This window comes from Bombina bombina, chromosome 3 (genome assembly GCF_027579735.1).
Source record: "Bombina bombina isolate aBomBom1 chromosome 3, aBomBom1.pri, whole genome shotgun sequence".
NCBI lineage: Eukaryota > Metazoa > Chordata > Amphibia > Anura > Bombinatoridae > Bombina > Bombina bombina.
In genome coordinates this window covers 232,918,356-232,938,199 of record NC_069501.1, presented here as the reverse complement: position 1 = coordinate 232,938,199, position 19,844 = coordinate 232,918,356, and the positions used below count along the sequence as shown (strand labels likewise).

Sequence of the window (19,844 nt, the reverse complement as noted above, 5' to 3'; positions counted from 1 at the left end):
AATACCATATGAATACTAGGGTCCTCCTTCCCACAGAGATTGCGAAAAGGTAGGGAAGCCGCGGTCTGATGACCGCTGCTTTTTAAATACGGAGTGCAGGTTCTCTTGTGAGAACCTGCAGTCGTAGGCAGGCAAAAGCCTGCCGAAGAGGTTGATAAATCGACTCCTAAGCAGTTTCTAACACTCAGAACATGAAATGCAACCTGCTGACTTCTCACGGCTAATTCTGCTAAATATCTGCCCCTAATTGGCTTTAACTAATAACTGCATTTTATAGTAACTTTATGACCGTGGCTAGTCTGGTTGTCTGCAGACTAAAACCCAGTTTGGCTACTCCAAATGGGGCAAATGGTGGATGGAGTTTGGCTATTGAGAAATAAGTGCATAAAAAAGGATGTTAATTTGCTTTAAAAGCGCTAAGACTTGGCAGATATGGTATTCTTTAGCAGCTCAACAGAAATGTATTGTAATTACAAGGTGTTTACTATCCCTTTAAATATATGCAAATAGCAAAATACCCATCATCAAAACTGTGTGTTAAAGCAACAGAAAACGTCAACTTGGTTTTGGATCAACAAAATCTTTAAAAGCAGAATGGTTTTTGTAACAATACTTTAATTTATGTTTTACAAGCAAAACTATACAAATTATTCTTAGGTTTCATAGTATATAAACATATAGACATAATCATAGGTCTTCTGAAGACCAAACAAAATTGAACCAATCCACAATAACCAGATATTCTCTAGTCTAGATATTCCATCACTTGTCTCAGTTTTTCACAGCTGGACACAACTTCAGGTATGGACAACAGAGCCTAGATAAGGAGAAAAAAAACGCATTATTAATTTTAGTTCCTGTAAATATACTTCCAAAACATGTTTAATCTTTAAAAAGAATACAGATCTGCTGTTCATTTTCTCATAAAAGGAATATGCATGCAGATAAGAGCTATTTAAGTTACCATTTACTTCTATTAACAAATGTGCTTTGTTCTCTTGACATTCTATGGTGAAGGGCAAACCTATGTAGGCTTATATGAGCTCAGGGGATTGCACGGCTTTAGTGCTCTATGGCAGCAGTGTTTGCAAGAGTGTATTACCTAGTTTGAAACCTTGTTGCCACAAGCTCCCAAAAGCCCACCTAGTTTTACTGTAACAAGGAGAACTAAGAAAATTTGGTGATAGAATTATTATAATGTTGTTACATGTGCTATCTAAACAATTAAAGTTTCATTTTGACTTTACTGTCCCTTTAAGGAATTTAAAGCATAACCATTCTAAAGAAACTAAAAGTAACTACAATTAATGGTAGGCCTGTATGATATTTAGCATTAGTATGGTGCAGGCTTTTACAAACATGTATTACAGACTATTATTACTCATAGCAAAAGCTATAGATGAGATATAACTGTGGTTGTATTACAATTGTAAAGTTAAAATAAACTTTTATGATATATAAAGAAAACGCAGTTTTAAGACAATTTCCAATTTATTTCCATTATCAAATGTTGCCCAGTCTTTTTATATTTACATTTCCCAGGGAACAAGATCCTACTGAGCAGGTACACAAGCTCACAGGGTATACGTATACTAGTCTGTGATTTGCTGTTGTCTGTCACATGGTAAATGGAAGAAAAAATAAATGTCAGAAAAAAAAAAAAATCTACTGCTTATTTGAAATTCAGAGTAAGTGCTGTCGCATTATTATTTTTTTTTTTAATTATATACTTATTAATTGTGTAATTGAGCTACATTGAATGGTCCTTTAAGCAACTTGCTAATGGAAACAATATCGGAGTACAAATGCATTAGTTACAGAGCTGTGTAGGAGGGTACAAGTGGAAAGAGTTAGTAGGGGAAAAATAACGGTTTCCTTCGCAAGACCTGAATAAAATAACATGCAAGCTCAGAGTATAGGGCCTACCAAAAATGCTTACAAATGACAGGATTGTGGCTAGTCCCCTTTTATATACTTTTCCCCATTTTGCATCTCACCTCTCGAATTTTTTCAATAAGATTATCCAACTTTTGTAACTCTGACTCAGAACGAGCAAGATTCCCCTCAAGGATATTCCTCTGCGGAAAGAATAAAAAGGCGGAGAGATGAACACAATTACTCTGTAGACAGTAGCAAATATTTAATACAGAAATAGTGAAACCTTTGAAATTTAAGGGACGTAAAACCCAAATTTGTTTCTTTCATGATTTAGATAGGGCATGCAATTTTAAGCAACTTTCTAAATTTACTCCTATTATAATTTTTCCTTCATTCTCTTGCTATTTCTATTTGAAAAAGCAGGAGCCAGCCAATTTTTGGTTCAGCACCTGGGTAGTGCCTGCTAATTGGTGGCTAAATTTAGAGAACGAAGAAAATGTTATAATAGGAGTAAATTAGAAAGTTGCTTAAAATTGCATGCTCCATTCCATTCTCATAAAAGAAAAAACAAATTATGCTAACCAGATAATTTAATTTCCTTCTGTATAAGGAGAGTTCACAGCATCATTCCTTACTGTTGGGAAATACTGAACATGGCCACCAGGAGGAGGCAAAGACACCACAGCCAAAGGCTTAAATACCTCTCTCACTTCCCCCCATTCATTCTGCTGAGGGAACAAGGAACAGTAGGAGAAATATCAGGTTATAAATGGTGCTAAAAGAAAAATATAATTTAGAAGGCCACCCATCGGAGAACACGGGCGGGGGCCTTATACAGAAGGAAATGAAATTATCTGGTAAGCATAATTTGTGTTTTCCTTCTTAATAGGAGAAGGAAAAGGAGAGTCCACGGCATCATTCCTTACTGTTGGGAAACTCATACCCAAGCTCTAGAGGACACTGAATGATAACGGGAGGGACAAAAAGAGAGGCGGACCCTAATCTGAGGGCACCACAGCCTGCAAAACATATATCCCGAAGGCTGCTTCAGCCGAAGCAAAAACATCAAACTTGTTTGTCTAAAATCCTTAGTAGCCTGAAGATAGAACTTCAAGGCGCGAAACATGTCCAAATTATAAAGCAAATGTTCCTTTGAAGAAGAAGGATTGGGACACAAGGAAGGAACAACAATCTCTTGATTGATGTTGTGGTCTGACAGAACCTTAGGAAAAAAAAACCTAACTTAGTACGTAGGACAGTCTAATCAGAATGGAACACCAGATAAGGAGGCTCACTTTGCAAGGCAGCAATCTCAGATACTCTGCGTGCAGAAGCAATAGCCAGTAGAAAAAGAACCTTCCAGGACAACAATTTAATATCAATTTCATGCATAGGCTCAAATGGAGCCCGTTGCAAAACTGTGAGAACAAGATTTAAACTCCAAGGAGGAGCCTTAGATCTGAACACGGGTCTGATCCTAAATCAGAGCCTTAACAAAGGACTGTACATCTGGAAGCTCCGAGAGTATCTTGTGCAGTAAAACAGACGGGGCCAAAATCTGTCCCCTCAGGGAACTGGCAGAAAGGCCCTTCTCCAGTCCATCCTGAAGAAACGATAGGATCCTGGCAACCTTAACTTTATGCCAGGAAAATCCATGTTCTTCCCACCAGAATAAATAGGTTCTCCACACCTTATGATATATGCGACGAGTAACAGGCTTAGGAGCTTTAATAAAAGTATCAATAACTCTTTTAGAAAAACGAAAATTAGAAACTTGTCCCTAAGACTTGCTCTTTTTATCTTGCGGTAGGAAGGCACCCTTGACCCCTGTAACTGTAGAGATAATCGAGTCCAGACCTGGACCAAATAAAATCTTTCCCTTAAAAGGGATGGAAAGAAGTCAGGACTTAGAAGTCATATCCGCAGACCAGGACTTCAGCCAGAGCGCCCGACGGGTCTGAACCAAAAAGCCAGAAACCTTAGCATTTAGGCGAATAATCTGCATGTTAGCATCACAGATAAAAGAATTCGCAATTCTCAAGGCTTTAATTCTATCTTGGATAACGTTGAGGGGACCCTCCACCTCGATCAATTCCAATAAGGAGTCGCACCAGTAGGTTGCTGCTCCAGCAACCGCTGCAACAGCCGCTGTCGGTTGAAATAAATATCCTGTATCTTGAAACATCTTTCTTAGAAGAGTTTCCATCTTCTTATCCATCGGTTCTCTGAACAACAAAATATCCTCAAGCGGGATAGTAGTACGTTTGGCAAGTGTGGAGATAGCGCCATCCACCTTAGGGACGGAACCCCACAACTCCAATTCCGGGACCAGGAATAATTTTTTAAAAGAAGACGAAGGGGAGACGGAAGATCCAATTTTGCCCCATTCGTTCTTAAAGGACCAGTCAATACAGTAGATTTGCATAATCAACAAATGCAAGATAACAATACAATGCAATAGCACTTAGTCTGAACTTCAAATGAGTAGTAGATTTTTTTTTTCCTGACAATTTTAAACGTTATGTCTTTTTCCACTCCCCCTGTACCATGTGACAGCCATCAGCCAATCACAAATGCATACAAGTACCATGTGACAGCCATCGGCCATACACAAATGCATACACACTTATTCTTGCACATGCTCAGTAGGAGTTAATGACTCAAAAAGTTTAAATATAAAAAGACTGTGCACATTTTGTTAATGGAAGTAAATTGGAAAGTTGTTTAAAATGTAATGCTCTATCTGAATCATGAAAGTTTAATTTTGATTGAGTGTCCCTTTAATAGTGATTGGGAATCAAAAGTTCATCAGGCAGCTTGGCCTCTGGAACCTCTAGTGTAGACAGGACTTACTTTAGAAGAAAACGTAATTGTTCAATCTTAAATCGAAAGACTGGTTCCTCTGCAGCAGGAGGCTTAGAGGCAGCAGACTCCGTCCCAGAAAGTTCAAACTCTGAAGCCTCAGAGTGCAACTCATCCTTGGATAACTGGGACAGAGCAGTTCAATCCAATAAATTACATGATGACCCTGGGGCAGGAGAGCTATGTTTAACCTTTTGCGTGCGATTAGCAGGGCGAGGTAAAACACTGAGGGCCTCAGACACTGTCGTTTTTAACTGCGCGGTAAAATCTGATGGTAAAGGGTCCCCTCCAGATGGAGGATTAAGCGTGCTGTGGGAAGCTGCGTGTATAGGAGGAGATGAATGTTGGGTATGCACCTCATGGGACGGCGAGTCCTCAGAGGTGGACAGCTCAGTGGTACTAAAAGGGTAAACCTTTTTTGACCTAATAACGTTGTCAAGGCATGTGGAACATCATAGAGAGGGCGGGCATACCAAGGCCTTCTCACAATATAAACCGATATTACTATTAGGGATAGAGGGAGTACCCTCTAATATCTCAGAATTCTCCATAGCTTAAGCTGACAGCAGGACACAGAAAATAAACAATCTTTATTTCTCAAAAAAACAGCACCTTTATACTCGCTGGGGCACTCGCCACTTCCTAGACCCAGACAATGCAGAGAAATAACATCTTCTCCGACAGCCAGCTCGGTCAGGAAAGAGGAAATGAAAGCAAGACCACACCAAGTCACATAGTGCGCAAGGCAGGACAGCCACTGCTATGAGAAAAACATAATTTATGTAAGAACTTACCTGATAAATTAATTTCTTTCATATTGGGAAGAGTCCATGAGCTAGTGACGTATGGGATATACAATCCTACCAGGATGGGCAAAGTTTCCCAAACCTCAAAATGCCTATAAATACACCCCTCACCACATCCACAATTCAGTTTAACTAATAGCCAAGCAGTGGGGTGATAAAGAAAGGAGTAGAAAGCATCAACAAAAGAAATTTGGAAATAATTGTGCTTTATACAAAAAAATCATAACCACCATAAAAAGGGTGGGCCTCATGGACTCTTGCCAATATGAAAGAAATGAATTTATCAGGTAAGTTCTTACATAAATTATGTTTTCTTTCATGTAATTGGCAAGAGTCCATGAGCTAGTGACGTATGGGATAGCAATACCCAAGATGTGGAACTCCTCACAAGAGTCACTAGAGAGGGAGGGATAAAAATAAAAAACATAATTTATGTAAGAACTTACCTGATAAATTCATTTCTTTCATATTAGCAAGAGTCCATGAGCTAGTGACGTATGGGATATACATTCCTACCAGGAGGGGCAAAGTTTCCCAAACCTCAAAATGCCTATAAATACACCCCTCACCACACCCACAATTCAGTTTAACGAATAGCCAAGAAGTGGGGTGATAAAAAAGTGCGAAAGCATATAAAATAAGGAATTGGAATAATTGTGCTTTATACAAAATCATAACCACCACAAAAAAGGGCGGGCCTCATGGACTCTTGCTAATATGAAAGAAATGAATTTATCAGGTAAGTTCTTACATAAATTATGTTTTCTTTCATGTAATTAGCAAGAGTCCATGAGCTAGTGACGTATGGGATAATGACTACCCAAGATGTGGATCTTTCCACACAAGAGTCACTAGAGAGGGAGGGATAAAATAAAGACAGCCAATTCCTGCTGAAAATAATCCACACCCAAAATAAAGTTTAACGAAAAACATAAGCAGAAGATTCAAACTGAAACCGCTGCCTGAAGTACTTTTCTACCAAAAACTGCTTCAGAAGAAGAAAATACATCAAAATGATAGAATTGAATGCAAAGAGGACCAAGTTGCTGCTTTGCAGATCTGGTCAACCGAAGCTTCATTCCTAAACGCCCAGGAAGTAGAAACTGACCTAGTAGAATGAGCTGTAATTCTCTGAGGCGGAGTTTTACCCGACTCAACATAGGCAAGATGAATTAAAGATTTCAACCAAGATGCCAAAGAAATGGCAGAAGCTTTCTGGCCTTTTCTAGAACCGGAAAAGATAACAAATAGACTAGAAGTCTTACGAAAAGATTTCGTAGCTTCAACATAATATTTCAAAGCTCTAACAACATCCAAAGAATGCAACGATTTCTCCTTAGAATTCTTAGGATTAGGACATAATGAAGGAACCACAATTTCCCTACTAATGTTGTTGGAATTCACAACTTTAGGTAAAAATTCAAAAGAAGTTCGCAACACCGCCTTATCCTGATGAAAAATCAGAAAAGGAGACTCACAAGAAAGAGCAGATAATTCAGAAACTCTTCTGGCAGAAGAGATGGCCAAAAGGAACAAAACTTTCCAAGAAAGTAATTTAATGTCTAATGAATGCATAGGTTCAAACGGAGGAGCTTGAAGAGCTCCCAGAACCAAATTCAAACTCCAAGGAGGAGAAATTGACTTAATGACAGGTTTTATACGAACCAAAGCTTGTACAAAACAATGAATATCAGGAAGAATAGCAATCTTTCTGTGAAAAGATTTGTCCTTTCAAAGAACTTGCGGACAAACCCTTATCTAAACCATCCTGAAGGAACTGTAAAATTCTCGGTATTCTAAAAGAATGCCAGGAAAAATGATGAGAAAGACACCAAGAAATATAAGTCTTCCAGACTCTATAATATATCTCTCGAGATACAGATTTACGAGCCTGTAACATAGTATTAATCACAGAGTCAGAGAAACCTCTTTGACCAAGAATCAAGCGTTCAATCTCCATACCTTTAAATTTAAGGATTTCAGATCCTGATGGAAAAAAGGACCTTGTGACAGAAGGTCTGGTCTTAACGGAAGAGTCCACGGTTGGCAAGAGGCCATCCGGACAAGATCCGCATACCAAAACCTGTGAGGCCATGCCGGAGCTACCAGCAGAACAAACGAGCATTCCTTCAGAATCTTGGAGATTACCCTTGGAAGCAGAACTAGAGGCGGAAAGATATAGGCAGGATGATACTTCCAAGGAAGTGATAATGCATCCACTGCCTCCGCCTGAGGATCCCGGGATCTGGACAGATACCTGGGAAGTTTCTTGTTTAGATGGGACGCCATCAGATCTATTTCTGGAAGTTCCCACATTTGAACAATCTGAAGAAATACCTCTGGGTGAAGAGACCATTCGCCCGGATGCAACGTTTGGAGACTGAGATAATCCGCTTCCCAATTGTCTACACCTGGGATATGAACCGCAGAGATTAGACAGGAGCTGGATTCCGCCCAAACCAAAATTCGAGATACTTCTTTCATAGCCAGAGGACTGTGAGTCCCTCCTTGATGATTGATGTATGCCACAGTTGTGACATTGTCTGTCTGAAAACAAATGAACGATTCTCTCTTCAGAAGAGGCCAAAACTGAAGAGCTCTGAAAATTGCACGGAGTTCCAAAATATTGATCGGTAATCTCACCTCCTGAGATTCCCAAACTCCTTGTGCCGTCAGAGATCCCCACACAGCTCCCCAACCTGTGAGACTTGCTTCTGTTGAAATTACAGTCCAGGTCGGAAGCACAAAAGAAGCCCCCTGAATTAAACGATGGTGATCTGTCCACCATGTTAGAGAGTGTCGAACAATCGGTTTTAAAGATATTAATTGAGATATCTTCGTGTAATCCTTGCACCATTGCTTCAGCATACAGAGCTGAAGAGGTCGCATGTGAAAACGAGCAAAGGGGATCGCGTCCGATGCAGCAGTCATAAGACCTAGAATTTCCATGCATAAGGCTACCGAAGGGAATGATTGTGACTGAAGGTTTCGACAAGCTGTAATCAACTTTAGACGTCTCTTGTCTGTTAAAGACAGAGTCATGGACACTGAATCCATCTGGAAACCCAGAAAGATTACCCTTGTCTGAGGAATCAAAGAACTTTTTGGTAAATTGATCCTCCAACCATGATCTTGAAGAAACAACACAAGTCGATTCGTATGAGATTCTGCTAAATGTAAAGACTGAGCAAGTACCAAGATATCGTCCAAATAAGGAAATACCACAATACCCTGTTCTCTGATTACAGACAGCAGGGCACCGAGAACCTTTGTAAAAATTCTTGGAGCTGTAGCTAGGCCAAACGGCAGAGCCACAAACTGGTAATGCTTGTCCAGAAACGAGAATCTCAGGAACTGATAATGATCTGGATGAATCGGAATATGCAGATATGCATCCTGTAAATCTATTGTGGACATATAATTCCCTTGCTGAACAAAAGGTAAGATAGTCCTTACAGTTACCATCTTGAACGTTGGTATCCTTACATAACGATTCAATATTTTTAGATCCAGAACTGGTCTGAAAGAATTCTCCTTCTTTGGTACAATGAAGAGATTTGAATAAAACCCCATCCCCTGTTCCGGAACTGGAACTGGCATAATTACTCCAGTCAACTCTAGATCTGAAACACATTTCAGAAATGCTTGAGCTTTTACTGGATTTACTGGGACACGGGAAAGAAAAAATCTCTTTGCAGGAGGTCTCAACTTGAAACCAATTCTGTACCCTTCTGAAACAATGCTCTGAATCCAAAGATTGTGAACAGAATTGATCCAAATTTTCTTGAAAAAAACGTAACCTGCCCCCTACCAGCTGAGCTGGAATGAGGGCCGCACCTTCATGTGGACTTAGAAGCAGGCTTTGCCTTTCTAGCTGGCTTGGATTTATTCCAGACTGGAGATGGTCTCCAAACTGAAACTGCTCCTGAGGATGAAGGATCAGGCTTTTGTTCTTTGTTGAAACGAAAGGAACGAAAACGATTATTAGCCCTGTTTTTACCTTTAGATTTTTTATCCTGTGGTAAAAAAGTTCCTTTCCCACCAGTAACAGTTGAAATAATGGAATCCAACTGAGAACCAAATAATTTGTTACCCTGGAAAGAAATGGAAAGTAAAGTTGATTTAGAAGCCATATCAGCATTCCAAGTTTTAAGCCATAAAGCTCTTCTAGCTAAAATAGCTAGAGACATAAACCTGACATCAACTCTGATAATATCAAAAATGGCATCACAGATAAAATTATTAGCATGTTGAAGAAGAATAATAATATCATGAGAATCACGATGTGTTACTTGTTGCGCTAAAGTTTCCAACCAAAAAGTTGAAGCTGCAGCAACATCAGCCAAAGATATAGCAGGTCTAAGAAGATTACCTGAACACAGATAAGCTTTTCTTAGAAAGGACTCAATTTTCCTATCTAGAGGATCCTTAAACGAAGTACCATCTGACGTAGGAATAGTAGTACGTTTAGCAAGGGTAGAAATAGCTCCATCAACTTTAGGGATCTTGTCCCAAAATTCTAATCTGTCAGACGGCACAGGATATAATTGCTTAAAACGTTTAGAAGGAGTAAATGAATTACCCAAATTATCCCATTCTTTGGAAATTACTGCAGAAATAGCATCAGGGACAGGAAAAACATCTGGAATAACTACAGGAGATTTAAAAACCTTATTTAAACGTTTAGATTTAGTATCAAGAGGACCAGAATCCTCTATTTCTAAAGCAATTAGGACTTCTTTAAGTAAAGAACGAATAAATTCCATTTTAAATAAATATGAAGATTTATCAGCATCAACCTCTGAGACAGAATCCTCTGAACCAGAGGAATCATCAGAATCAGAATGATGATGTTCAGTTAAAAATTCATCTGTAGGGAGAGAAGTTTTAAAAGATTTTTTACGTTTACTAGAAGGAGAAATAACAGACATAGCCTTCTTTATGGATTCAGAAACAAAATCTCTTATATTATCAGGAACATTCTGCACCTTAGATGTTGAAGGAACTGCAACAGGCAATGGTACTTTACTAAAGGAAATATTATCTGCTTTAACAAGTTTGTCATGACAATCAATACAAACAACAGCTGGAGGAATAGCTACCAAAAGTTTACAGCAGATACACTTAGCTTTGGTAGATTCAGCACTTGACAGCGATTTTCCTGTAGTATCTTCTGACTCAGATGCAACGTGAGACATCTTGCAATATGTAAGAGAAAAAACAACATATAAAGCAAAATTGATCAAATTCCTTAAATGACAGTTTCAGGAATGGGAAAAAATGCCAAAGAACAAGCTTCTAGCAACCAGAAGCAAGAAAAAATGAGACTTAAATAATGTGGAGACAAAAGTGACGCCCATATTTTTTCGCGCCAAATAAGACGCCCACATTATTTGGCGCCTAAATGCTTTTTTGGCGCCAAAAATGACGCCACATCCGGAACGCCGACATTTGTGGCGCAAAATAACGTCAAAAAATGACGCAACTTCCGGCGACACGTATGACGCTGGAAACGGAAAAAGAATTTTTGCGCCAAAAAAGTCCGCGCCAAGAATGACGCAATAAAATGAAGCATTTTCAGCCCCCGCGAGCCTAACAGCCCACAGGGAAAAAGTCAAATTTTAAGGTAAGAAAAATGTTAAATTAAAATGCATTATCCCAAATATGAAACTGACTGTCTGAAAATAAGGAAAGTTGAACATTCTGAGTCAAGGCAAATAAATGTTTGAATACATATATTTAGAACTTTATAAACAAAGTGCCCAACCATAGCTAGGAGTGTCACAGAAAATAAGACTTACTTACCCCAGGACACTCATCTACATATAGCAGATAGCCAAACCAGTACTGAAACGAGAATCAGCAGAGGTAATGGTATATATAAGAGTATATCGTCGATCTGAAAAGGGAGGTAAGAGATGAATCTCTACGACCGATAACAGAGAACCTATGAAATAGACCCCTTAGAAGGAGATCACTGCATTCAAATAGGCAATACTCTCCTCACATCCCTCTGACATTCACTGCACGCTGAGAGGAAAACCGGGCTCCAACTTGCTGCGGAGCGCATATCAACGTAGAATCTAGCACAAACTTACTTCACCACCTCCATCGGAGGCAAAGTTTGTAAAACTGAATTGTGGGTGTGGTGAGGGGTGTATTTATAGGCATTTTGAGGTTTGGGAAACTTTGCCCCTCCTGGTAGGAATGTATATCCCATACGTCACTAGCTCATGGACTCTTGCTAATTACATGAAAGAAACAGCCATTTTCCGCTGAAAAAATTAATCCACAACCCAAAAAAACTAAATTTATGCTTACCTGATAAATTACTTTCTTACGATATGACGAGTCCACGGATTTCATCCTTACTTGTGGGATATTAACCTTTTGCTAACAGGAAGTGGCAAAGAGCACCACAGCAGAGCTGTATATATAGCCCCTCCCCTTCCCCCTCAGTCATTCGGCCGAAGGTATAGGAAGAGAAAAAGGAAAGGCTAAAAAGGTGCAGAGGTGACTGAAGTTTACAAAAAATATAAAGAAAAACTGTCTTAAAAAGAACAGGGTGGGCCGTGGACTTGTCATATCGTAAAAGAAAGTAATTTATCAAGTAAGCATACATTTAGTTTTCTTTTACAAAGATATGATGAGTCCACGGATTTCATCCTTACTTGTGGGAAACCAATACCAAAGCAACAGGACACGGATGAAAGGGAGGGACAAGACAGGAACCTAAACGGAAGGCACCACTGCTTGAAGAACCTTTCTCCCAAAGATAGCCTCAGAAGAAGCAAAAGTATCAAATTTGGAAAATTTGGAAAAAGAGCGAAGGGACAACCAAGTCGCAGCCTTACAAATCTGTTCCACAGATGCATCGTTTTTAAAAACCCATGTGGAAGCCACAGCCCTAGAAGAATGAGCTGTAATTCTTTCAGGAGGCTGCTGTCCAGCAGTCTCATATGCCAGGCAGATGATACTTCTCAGCCAAAAAGAAAGAGGTAGCCGTAGCTTTCTGACCCCTACGCTTTCCAGAATAAACAATGAATAATGAAGATGATTGACGGAAATCCTTAGTTGCCTGTAAGTAAAACTTTAAGGCACGGACCACGTCCAAGTTATGTAAAAGACGCTCCTTCTTAGAAGAAGGATTAGGACACAAGGAAGGAACAACAATTTCCTGATTAATATTCTTATTCGAAACAACCTTAGGAAGGAACCCAGGTTTGGTACGTAAAAACCACCTTATCAGAATGAAATATGGGATAAGGCGAATCACACTATAATGCTGAAAGCTCAGAAACTGAAGAAGAAATAGCAACCAAAAACAGAACTTTCCAAGATAATAGTTTAATATCTATGGAATGCATAGGTTCAAACGGAACCCCTTGCAGAACTCAAAGAACTAAATTCAAACTCCAGGGAGGAGTAATTGGTCTAAATACAGGCTTAATTCTAGATAGAGCCTGACAAAAAGACTGAACATCAGATACATTTGCCAAACGTTTGTGAAACAGAATTGACAAAGCTGAAATTTGTCCCTTTAAGGAACTTGCTGATAACCCTTTCTCCAATCCTTCTTGGAGAAAAGACAAAATCCTAGGAATCCTAACTTTACTCCATGAGTAACCCTTGGATTCACACCAAAAAGATATTTACGCCATATCTTATGATAGATTTTTCTAGTGACAGGCTTTGTAGCCTGTATCAAAGTATTGATAACTCAACCAGAGAATCCTCGCTTCGATCAAATCAAGCGTTCAATCTCCACGCAGTCAGTTGCAGAGAAATTAGATTTGGATGTTGGAAAGGACCTTGAATGAGAAGGTCCTGTCTCAACGGAAGTTTCCACGGTGGCAGAGAGGACATGTCCACTAGATCCGCATACCAAGTCCTGCATGGCCACGCAGGCGCTATCAGGATCACTGAAGCTCTCTCCTGTTTGATTTGAGCAATCACGCGTGGGAGGAGAGGAAACGGCGGAAACACATAAGCTAGGCTGAACAAACAAGGTACTGCCAAGGCATCTATCAGTTCGGCCTGAGGATCCCTTGACAGGGATCCATATCTTGGAAGCTTGGCATTCTGACGAGATGCCATCAAAACCAATTCCGGTCTGCCCATCTGAGAATCAATGAGGCAAATACCTCCGGGTGAAGTTCCCACTCCCCCGGATGGGCGGGCCGTGGACTGGATACACCACAAGAGAAATAAATTTATCAGGTAAGCATAAATTGTGTTTTCTCTTGTAAGGTGTATCCAGTCCACGGATCATCCATTACTTGTTGGATACCAATACCAAAGCTAAAGTACACGGATGAAGGGAGGGACAAGGCAGGTACTTAAATGGAAGGAACCACTGCCTGTAAAACCTCTCCCCCAAATATAGCCTCCGAAGAAGCAAAAGTATCAAATTTGTAAAATTTTGAAAAAGTATGAAGCGTAGACCAAGTTGACGCCTTGCAAATCTGTTCAACAGAAGCCTCATTTTTAAAGGCCCAAGTGGAAGCCACAGCTCTTGTGGAATGAGCTGTAATCCTTTCAGGGGGCTGCTGTCTCATAGGCTAAGCGGATTAAGCTTCTTAGCCAAAAAGAAAGAGAGGTTGCCGAAGCCTTTTAAACTCTCCTCTGACCAGAGTAGACAACAAACAAAGCCGATGTTTGACGAAAATCTTTAGTAGCTTGTAAGTAAAACTTTAAAGCACGGACCACGTCCAGATTGTGTAATAGACGTTCCTTCTTTGAAGAAGGATTAGGACACAAGAATGGAACAACAATCTCTTGATTGATATTCTTGTTAGATACCACCTTAGGTAAGAACCCAGGTTTGGTACGCAGGACTACCTTATCCGTATGAAAAATCAGATAAGGAGAATCACATTATAAGGCAGATAGCTCAGAGACACTACGAGCCGAGGAAATAGCTACCAAAAACAGAACTTTCCAAGATAAAAGTTTGATATCTATGGAATGAAGAGGTTCAAATGTAACTCCTTGAAGAACCTTAAGAACCAAATTTAAGCTCCATGGTGGAGCAACAGGTTTAAACACAGGCTTGATTCTAACTAAAGCCTGACAAAATGCCTGAACGTCTGGAACATCTGCCAGACGCTTGTGCAAAAGAATAGACAGAGCAGAAATCTGTCCCTTTAAGGAACTAGCTGACAATCCTTTTTCCAAACCTTCTTGGAGAAAAGATAATATCCTGGGAATCCTGACCTTACTCCATGAGTAACCCTTGGATTCACACCAATAAAGATATTTACGCCATATCCTATGTTAAATTTTCCTGGTGACAGGCTTTCGTGCCTGTATTAAGGTATCAATAACTGACTCTGAGAAGCCACGCTTTGATAAAATCAAGCGTTCAATCTCCAGGCAGTCAGCCTCAGAGAAATTAGATTTGGATGGTTGAAAGGACCCTGAAGTAGAAGGTCCTGTCTCAGAGGCAGAGACCATGATGGAAAGGATGACATGTCCACTAGATCTGCTCTCTCCTGCTTGATCTTGGCAATCAGTCGAGGGAGCAGAGGAAACGATGGAAACACATAAGCCAGGTTGAAAAACCAGGGCGCTGCTAGAGCATCTATCAGTGTCGCCTTGGGATCCCTGGACCTGGATCCGTAACACGGAAGCTTGGCGTTCTGGCAAGATGCCATGAGATCCAGTTCTGGTTTGCCCCAACGATGAATCAGTTGTGCAAAAACCTCCGGATGGAGTTCCCACTCTCTACACCTGGGATATAGATAGCTGATAGGTGGCAAGAGTGAATCTCTGCCCAGCGAATTATTTTTGAAACTTCTAACATCGCTAGGGAACTTCTTGTTCCCCCTTGATGGTTGATGTAAGCTACAGTCGTGATGTTGTCCGACTAAAATCTGATGTACCTCAGAGTTGTTAACTGAGGCCAAGCCTGAAGAGCATTGAATATCGCTCTTAGTTCCAGAAAATTTATTGGAAGGAGAGACTCCTCCTGAGTCCACAATCCCTGAGCCTTCAGGGAATTCCAGACTGCACCACAACCTAGAAGGCTGGCATCTGTTGTTACAATTGTCCAATCTGGCCTGCGAAAGGTCATACCTTTGGACAGATGGACCCGAGATAGCTACCAGAGAAGAGAATCCCTGGTCTCTTGGTCCAGATTCAGTTGAGGGGACAAATCTGTGTAATCCCCGTTCCACTGACTGAGCATGCATAGTTGCAGCGGTCTGAGATGTAAGCGTGCAAACGGCACTATGTCCATTGCCGCTACCATTAAGCCGATTACTTCCATACACTGAGCCGCCGAAGGGCGCGGAATGGAATGAAGAACCCGGCAGGAATTTAGAAGCTTTGATAACCTGGACTCCGTCAGGTGAATTTTCATTTCTACAGAATCTATCAGAGTCCCTAGAAAGGAAACTCTTGTGAGTGGGGATAGAGAACTCTTTTCCTTGTTCACTTTCCACCCATGCGACCTCAGAAATGCCAGTACTACGTCTGTATGAGACTTGGCAATTTGGAAGTTTGACGCCTGTATCAGGATGTCGTCTAAATAAGGGGCTACTGCTATGCCCCGCGGCCTTACGACCGCCAGAAGCGACCCTAGAACCTTTGTAAAGATTCTTGGGGCTGTAGTTAATCCAAAGGGAAGAGCTACAAACTGGTAATGCCTGTCTAGAAAGGCAAACCTGAGAAACCGATGATGATCTTTGTGTATCGGAATGTGAAGATAAGCATCCTTTAGATCCACTGTAGTCATATATTGACCCTCCTGGATCATTGGTAGGATGGTACGAATAGTTTCCATCTTGAATGATGGAACTTTGAGGAATTTGTTTAAGATCTTTAGATCCAAAATTGGTCTGATGGTTCCCTCTTTTTTGGGAACCACAGACAGATTTGAGTAAAAACCCTGTCCCTGTTCCTCCTTTGGAACTGGATGGATCACTCCCATAACTAGGAGGTCTCGTACACAGTGTAAGAATGCCTCTCTCTTTATCTGGTTTGCAGATAATTGTGAAAGGTGAAATCTCCCTTTTAGGGGGGAAGCTTTGAAGTCCAGGAGATATCCCTGGGATATAATTTCCAAAGCCCAGGGATCCTGAACATCTCTTGCCCACACCTGGGCGAAGAGTGAAAGTCTGCCCCCTACTAGATCCGTTACCGGATAGGGGGCTGTTCCTTAATGATGTCTTAGAGGCAGCAGCAGGCTTTTTGGCCTGCTTACTTTTTTTTCCAAGTCTGGATTGGTCTCCAGACCGTCTTGGATTGAGCAAAAGTTCCCTCTTGTTTAGCATTAGAGGAAGTTGATGCCGCACCTGCCTTGAAGTTTCGAAAGGCACGAAAAACATAATTTATGTAAGAACTTACCTGATAAATTCATTTCTTTCATATTAGCAAGAGTCCATGAGCTAGTGACGTATGGGATATACATTCCTACCAGGAGGGGCAAAGTTTCCCAAACCTTAAAATGCCTATAAATACACCCCTCACCACACCCACAAATCAGTTTAACGAATAGCCAAGAAGTGGGGTGATAAGAAAAAAGTGCGAAAGCATAAAAAATAAGGAATTGGAATAATTGTGCTTTATACAAAAAAATCATAACCACCACAAAAAAGGGTGGGCCTCATGGACTCTTGCTAATATGAAAGAAATGAATTTATCAGGTAAGTTCTTACATAAATTATGTTTTCTTTCATGTAATTAGCAAGAGTCCATGAGCTAGTGACGTATGGGATAATGACTACCCAAGATGTGGATCTTTCCACGCAAGAGTCACTAGAGAGGGAGGGATAAAATAAAGACAGCCAATTCCTGCTGAAAATAATCCACACCCAAAATAAAGTTTAATGAAAACATAAGCAGAAGATTCAAACTGAAACCGCTGCCTGAAGTACTTTTCTACCAAAAACTGCTTCAGAAGAAGAAAACACAGCAAAATGGTAGAATTTAGTAAAAGTATGCAAAGAGGACCAAGTTGCTGCTTTGCAAATCTGAACAACCGAAGCTTCATCCCTAAACGCCCAGGAAGTAGAAACTGACCTAGTAGAATGAGCTGTAATCCTTTGAGACGGAGTTTTACCCGACTCGACATAGGCATGATGAATTAAAGATTTCAACCAAGATGCCAAAAAAATGGCAGAAGCTTTCTGGCTTTTTCTAGAACCGGAAAAGATGAAAAATAGACTAGAAGTCTTTCGGAAAAACTTAGTAGCTTCAACATAATATTTCAAAGCTCTAACAACATCCAAAGAATGCAATGATTTCTCCTTAGAATTCTTAGGATGAGGACATAATGAAGGAACCACAATTTCTCTACTAATGTTGTTAGAATACACAACCTTAGGAAAAAATTCAAAAGAAGTTCGCAACACCGCCTTATCCTGATGAAAAATCAGAAAAGGAGACTCACAAGAAAGAGCAGATAATTCAGAGACTCTTCTGGCAGAAGAGATGGCCAAAAGAAACAAAACTTTCCAAGAAAGAAGTTTAATGTCCAATGAATGCATGGGTTCAAAAGGAGGAGCTAGAAGAGCCCCCAGAACCAAATTCAAACTCCAAGGAGGAGAAATTGACTTAATGACAGGTTTTATACGAACCAAGTCTTGTACAAAACAATGAATACCAGGAAGATTAGCAATCTTTCTGTGAAAAAGAACAGAAAGAGCAGAGATTTGTCCTGTCAAGGAACTTGCGGACAAACCTTTATCTAAACCATCCTGAAGAAACTGATAAAATTCTCGGAATTCTAAAAGAATGCCAGGAAAAATGATGAGAAGACACCAAGACATAAAAGTCTTCCAGACTCTATAATATATCTCTCTAGATACAGATTTATGAGCCTGTAACATAGTATTAATCACAGAGTCAGAGAAACCTCTTTGACCAAAAATCAAGCGTTCAATCTCCATACCCTTAAATTTAAGGATTTGAGATCCTGATGGAAAAAAGGACCTTGCGACAGAAGGTCTGGTCTTAACGGAAGAGCCCACGGTTGGCAAGAGGCCATCCGAACAAGATCCGTATACCAAAACCTGTGAGGCCATGCTGGAGCTACCAGCAGAACAAACAAGCATTCCTTCAGAATCTTGGAGATTACTCTTGGAAGAAGAACTAGAGGTGGAGAGAAATAGGCAGGATGATACTTCCAAGGAAGTGATAATGCATTCACTGCCTCCGCCTGAGGATCCTGGGATCTGAACAGATACCTGGGAAGTTTTTTGTTTAGATGAGAAGCCATCAGATCTATTTCTGGAAGTTCCCACATTTGAACAATCTGAAGAAATACCTCTGGGTGAAGAGACCATTCGCCCGGATGCAACGTTTGGCGACTGAGATAATCCGCTTCCCAATTGTCTATACCTGGGATATGAACCGCAGAGATTAGACAGGAGCTGGATTCCGCCCAAACCAGAATTCGAGATACTTCTTTCATAGCCAGAGGACTGTGAGTCCCTCCTTGATGATTGATATATGCCACAGTTGTGACATTGTCTGTCTGAAAACAAATGAACGACTCTCCCTTCAGAAGAGGCCAAGACTGAAGAGCTCTGAAAATTGCACGGAGTTCCAAAATATTGATCGGTAATCTCCCCTGAGACTCCCAAACCCCTTGTGCCGTCAGAGACCCCCACACAGCTCCCCAACCTGTAAGACTTGCATCTGTGAAATTACAGTCCAGGTCGGAAGAACAAAAGAAGCCCCCTGAACTAAACAATGGTGATCTGTCCACCACGTCAGAGAGTGTCGTACAATCGGTTTTAAAGATATTAATTGAGATATCTTTGTGTAATCCCTGCACCATTGGTTCAGCATACAGAGCTGAAGAAGTCGCATGTGAAAACGAGCAAAGGAGATTGCGTCCGATGCAGCAGTCATAAGACCTAAAATTTCCATGCATAAGGCTACCAAAGGGAATGATTGTGACTGAAGGTTTTGACAAGCTGATATCAATGTTAGACTTCTCTTGTCTGACAAAGACAGAGTCACGGACACTGAATCTATCTGGAAACCTAAAAAGGTTACCCTTGTCTGAGGAATCAATTAACTTTTTGGTAAATTTATCCTCCAACCATGATCTTGAAGAAACAACACAAGTCGATTCGTATGAGATTCTGCTAAATGTGAAGACTGAGCAAGTACCAAGATATCGTCCAAATAAGGAAATACCAATACCCTGTTCTCTGATTACAGACAGAAGGGCACCGAGAACCTTTGTAAAAATTCTGGGAGCTGATGCTAGGCCAAACGGTAGAGCCACAAACTGGTAATGCTTGTCTAGAAAAGAGAATCTCAGAAACTAAAAGTGATCTGGAT

General features: G+C 40.5%; 1 protein-coding gene across 1 annotated transcript in view; it reads right to left on the bottom strand.

Annotated features, from left to right (window-relative positions):
* Positions 1-595: 595 nt before the first annotated feature.
* SPAG5 (sperm associated antigen 5) overlaps positions 596-19,844 on the bottom strand; it is a 424,869-nt gene continuing 405,620 nt past the window's right edge. Inside the window, exons 24-25 of the mRNA XM_053705229.1 lie at positions 1,998-2,078; positions 596-817 (exon numbers count right to left, since the gene is read on the bottom strand). Of these exons, the coding sequence (XP_053561204.1) occupies positions 746-817; positions 1,998-2,078 (153 nt within the window). The 3' untranslated portion in view covers positions 596-745. The remainder of the gene's footprint in view (positions 818-1,997; positions 2,079-19,844) is intronic.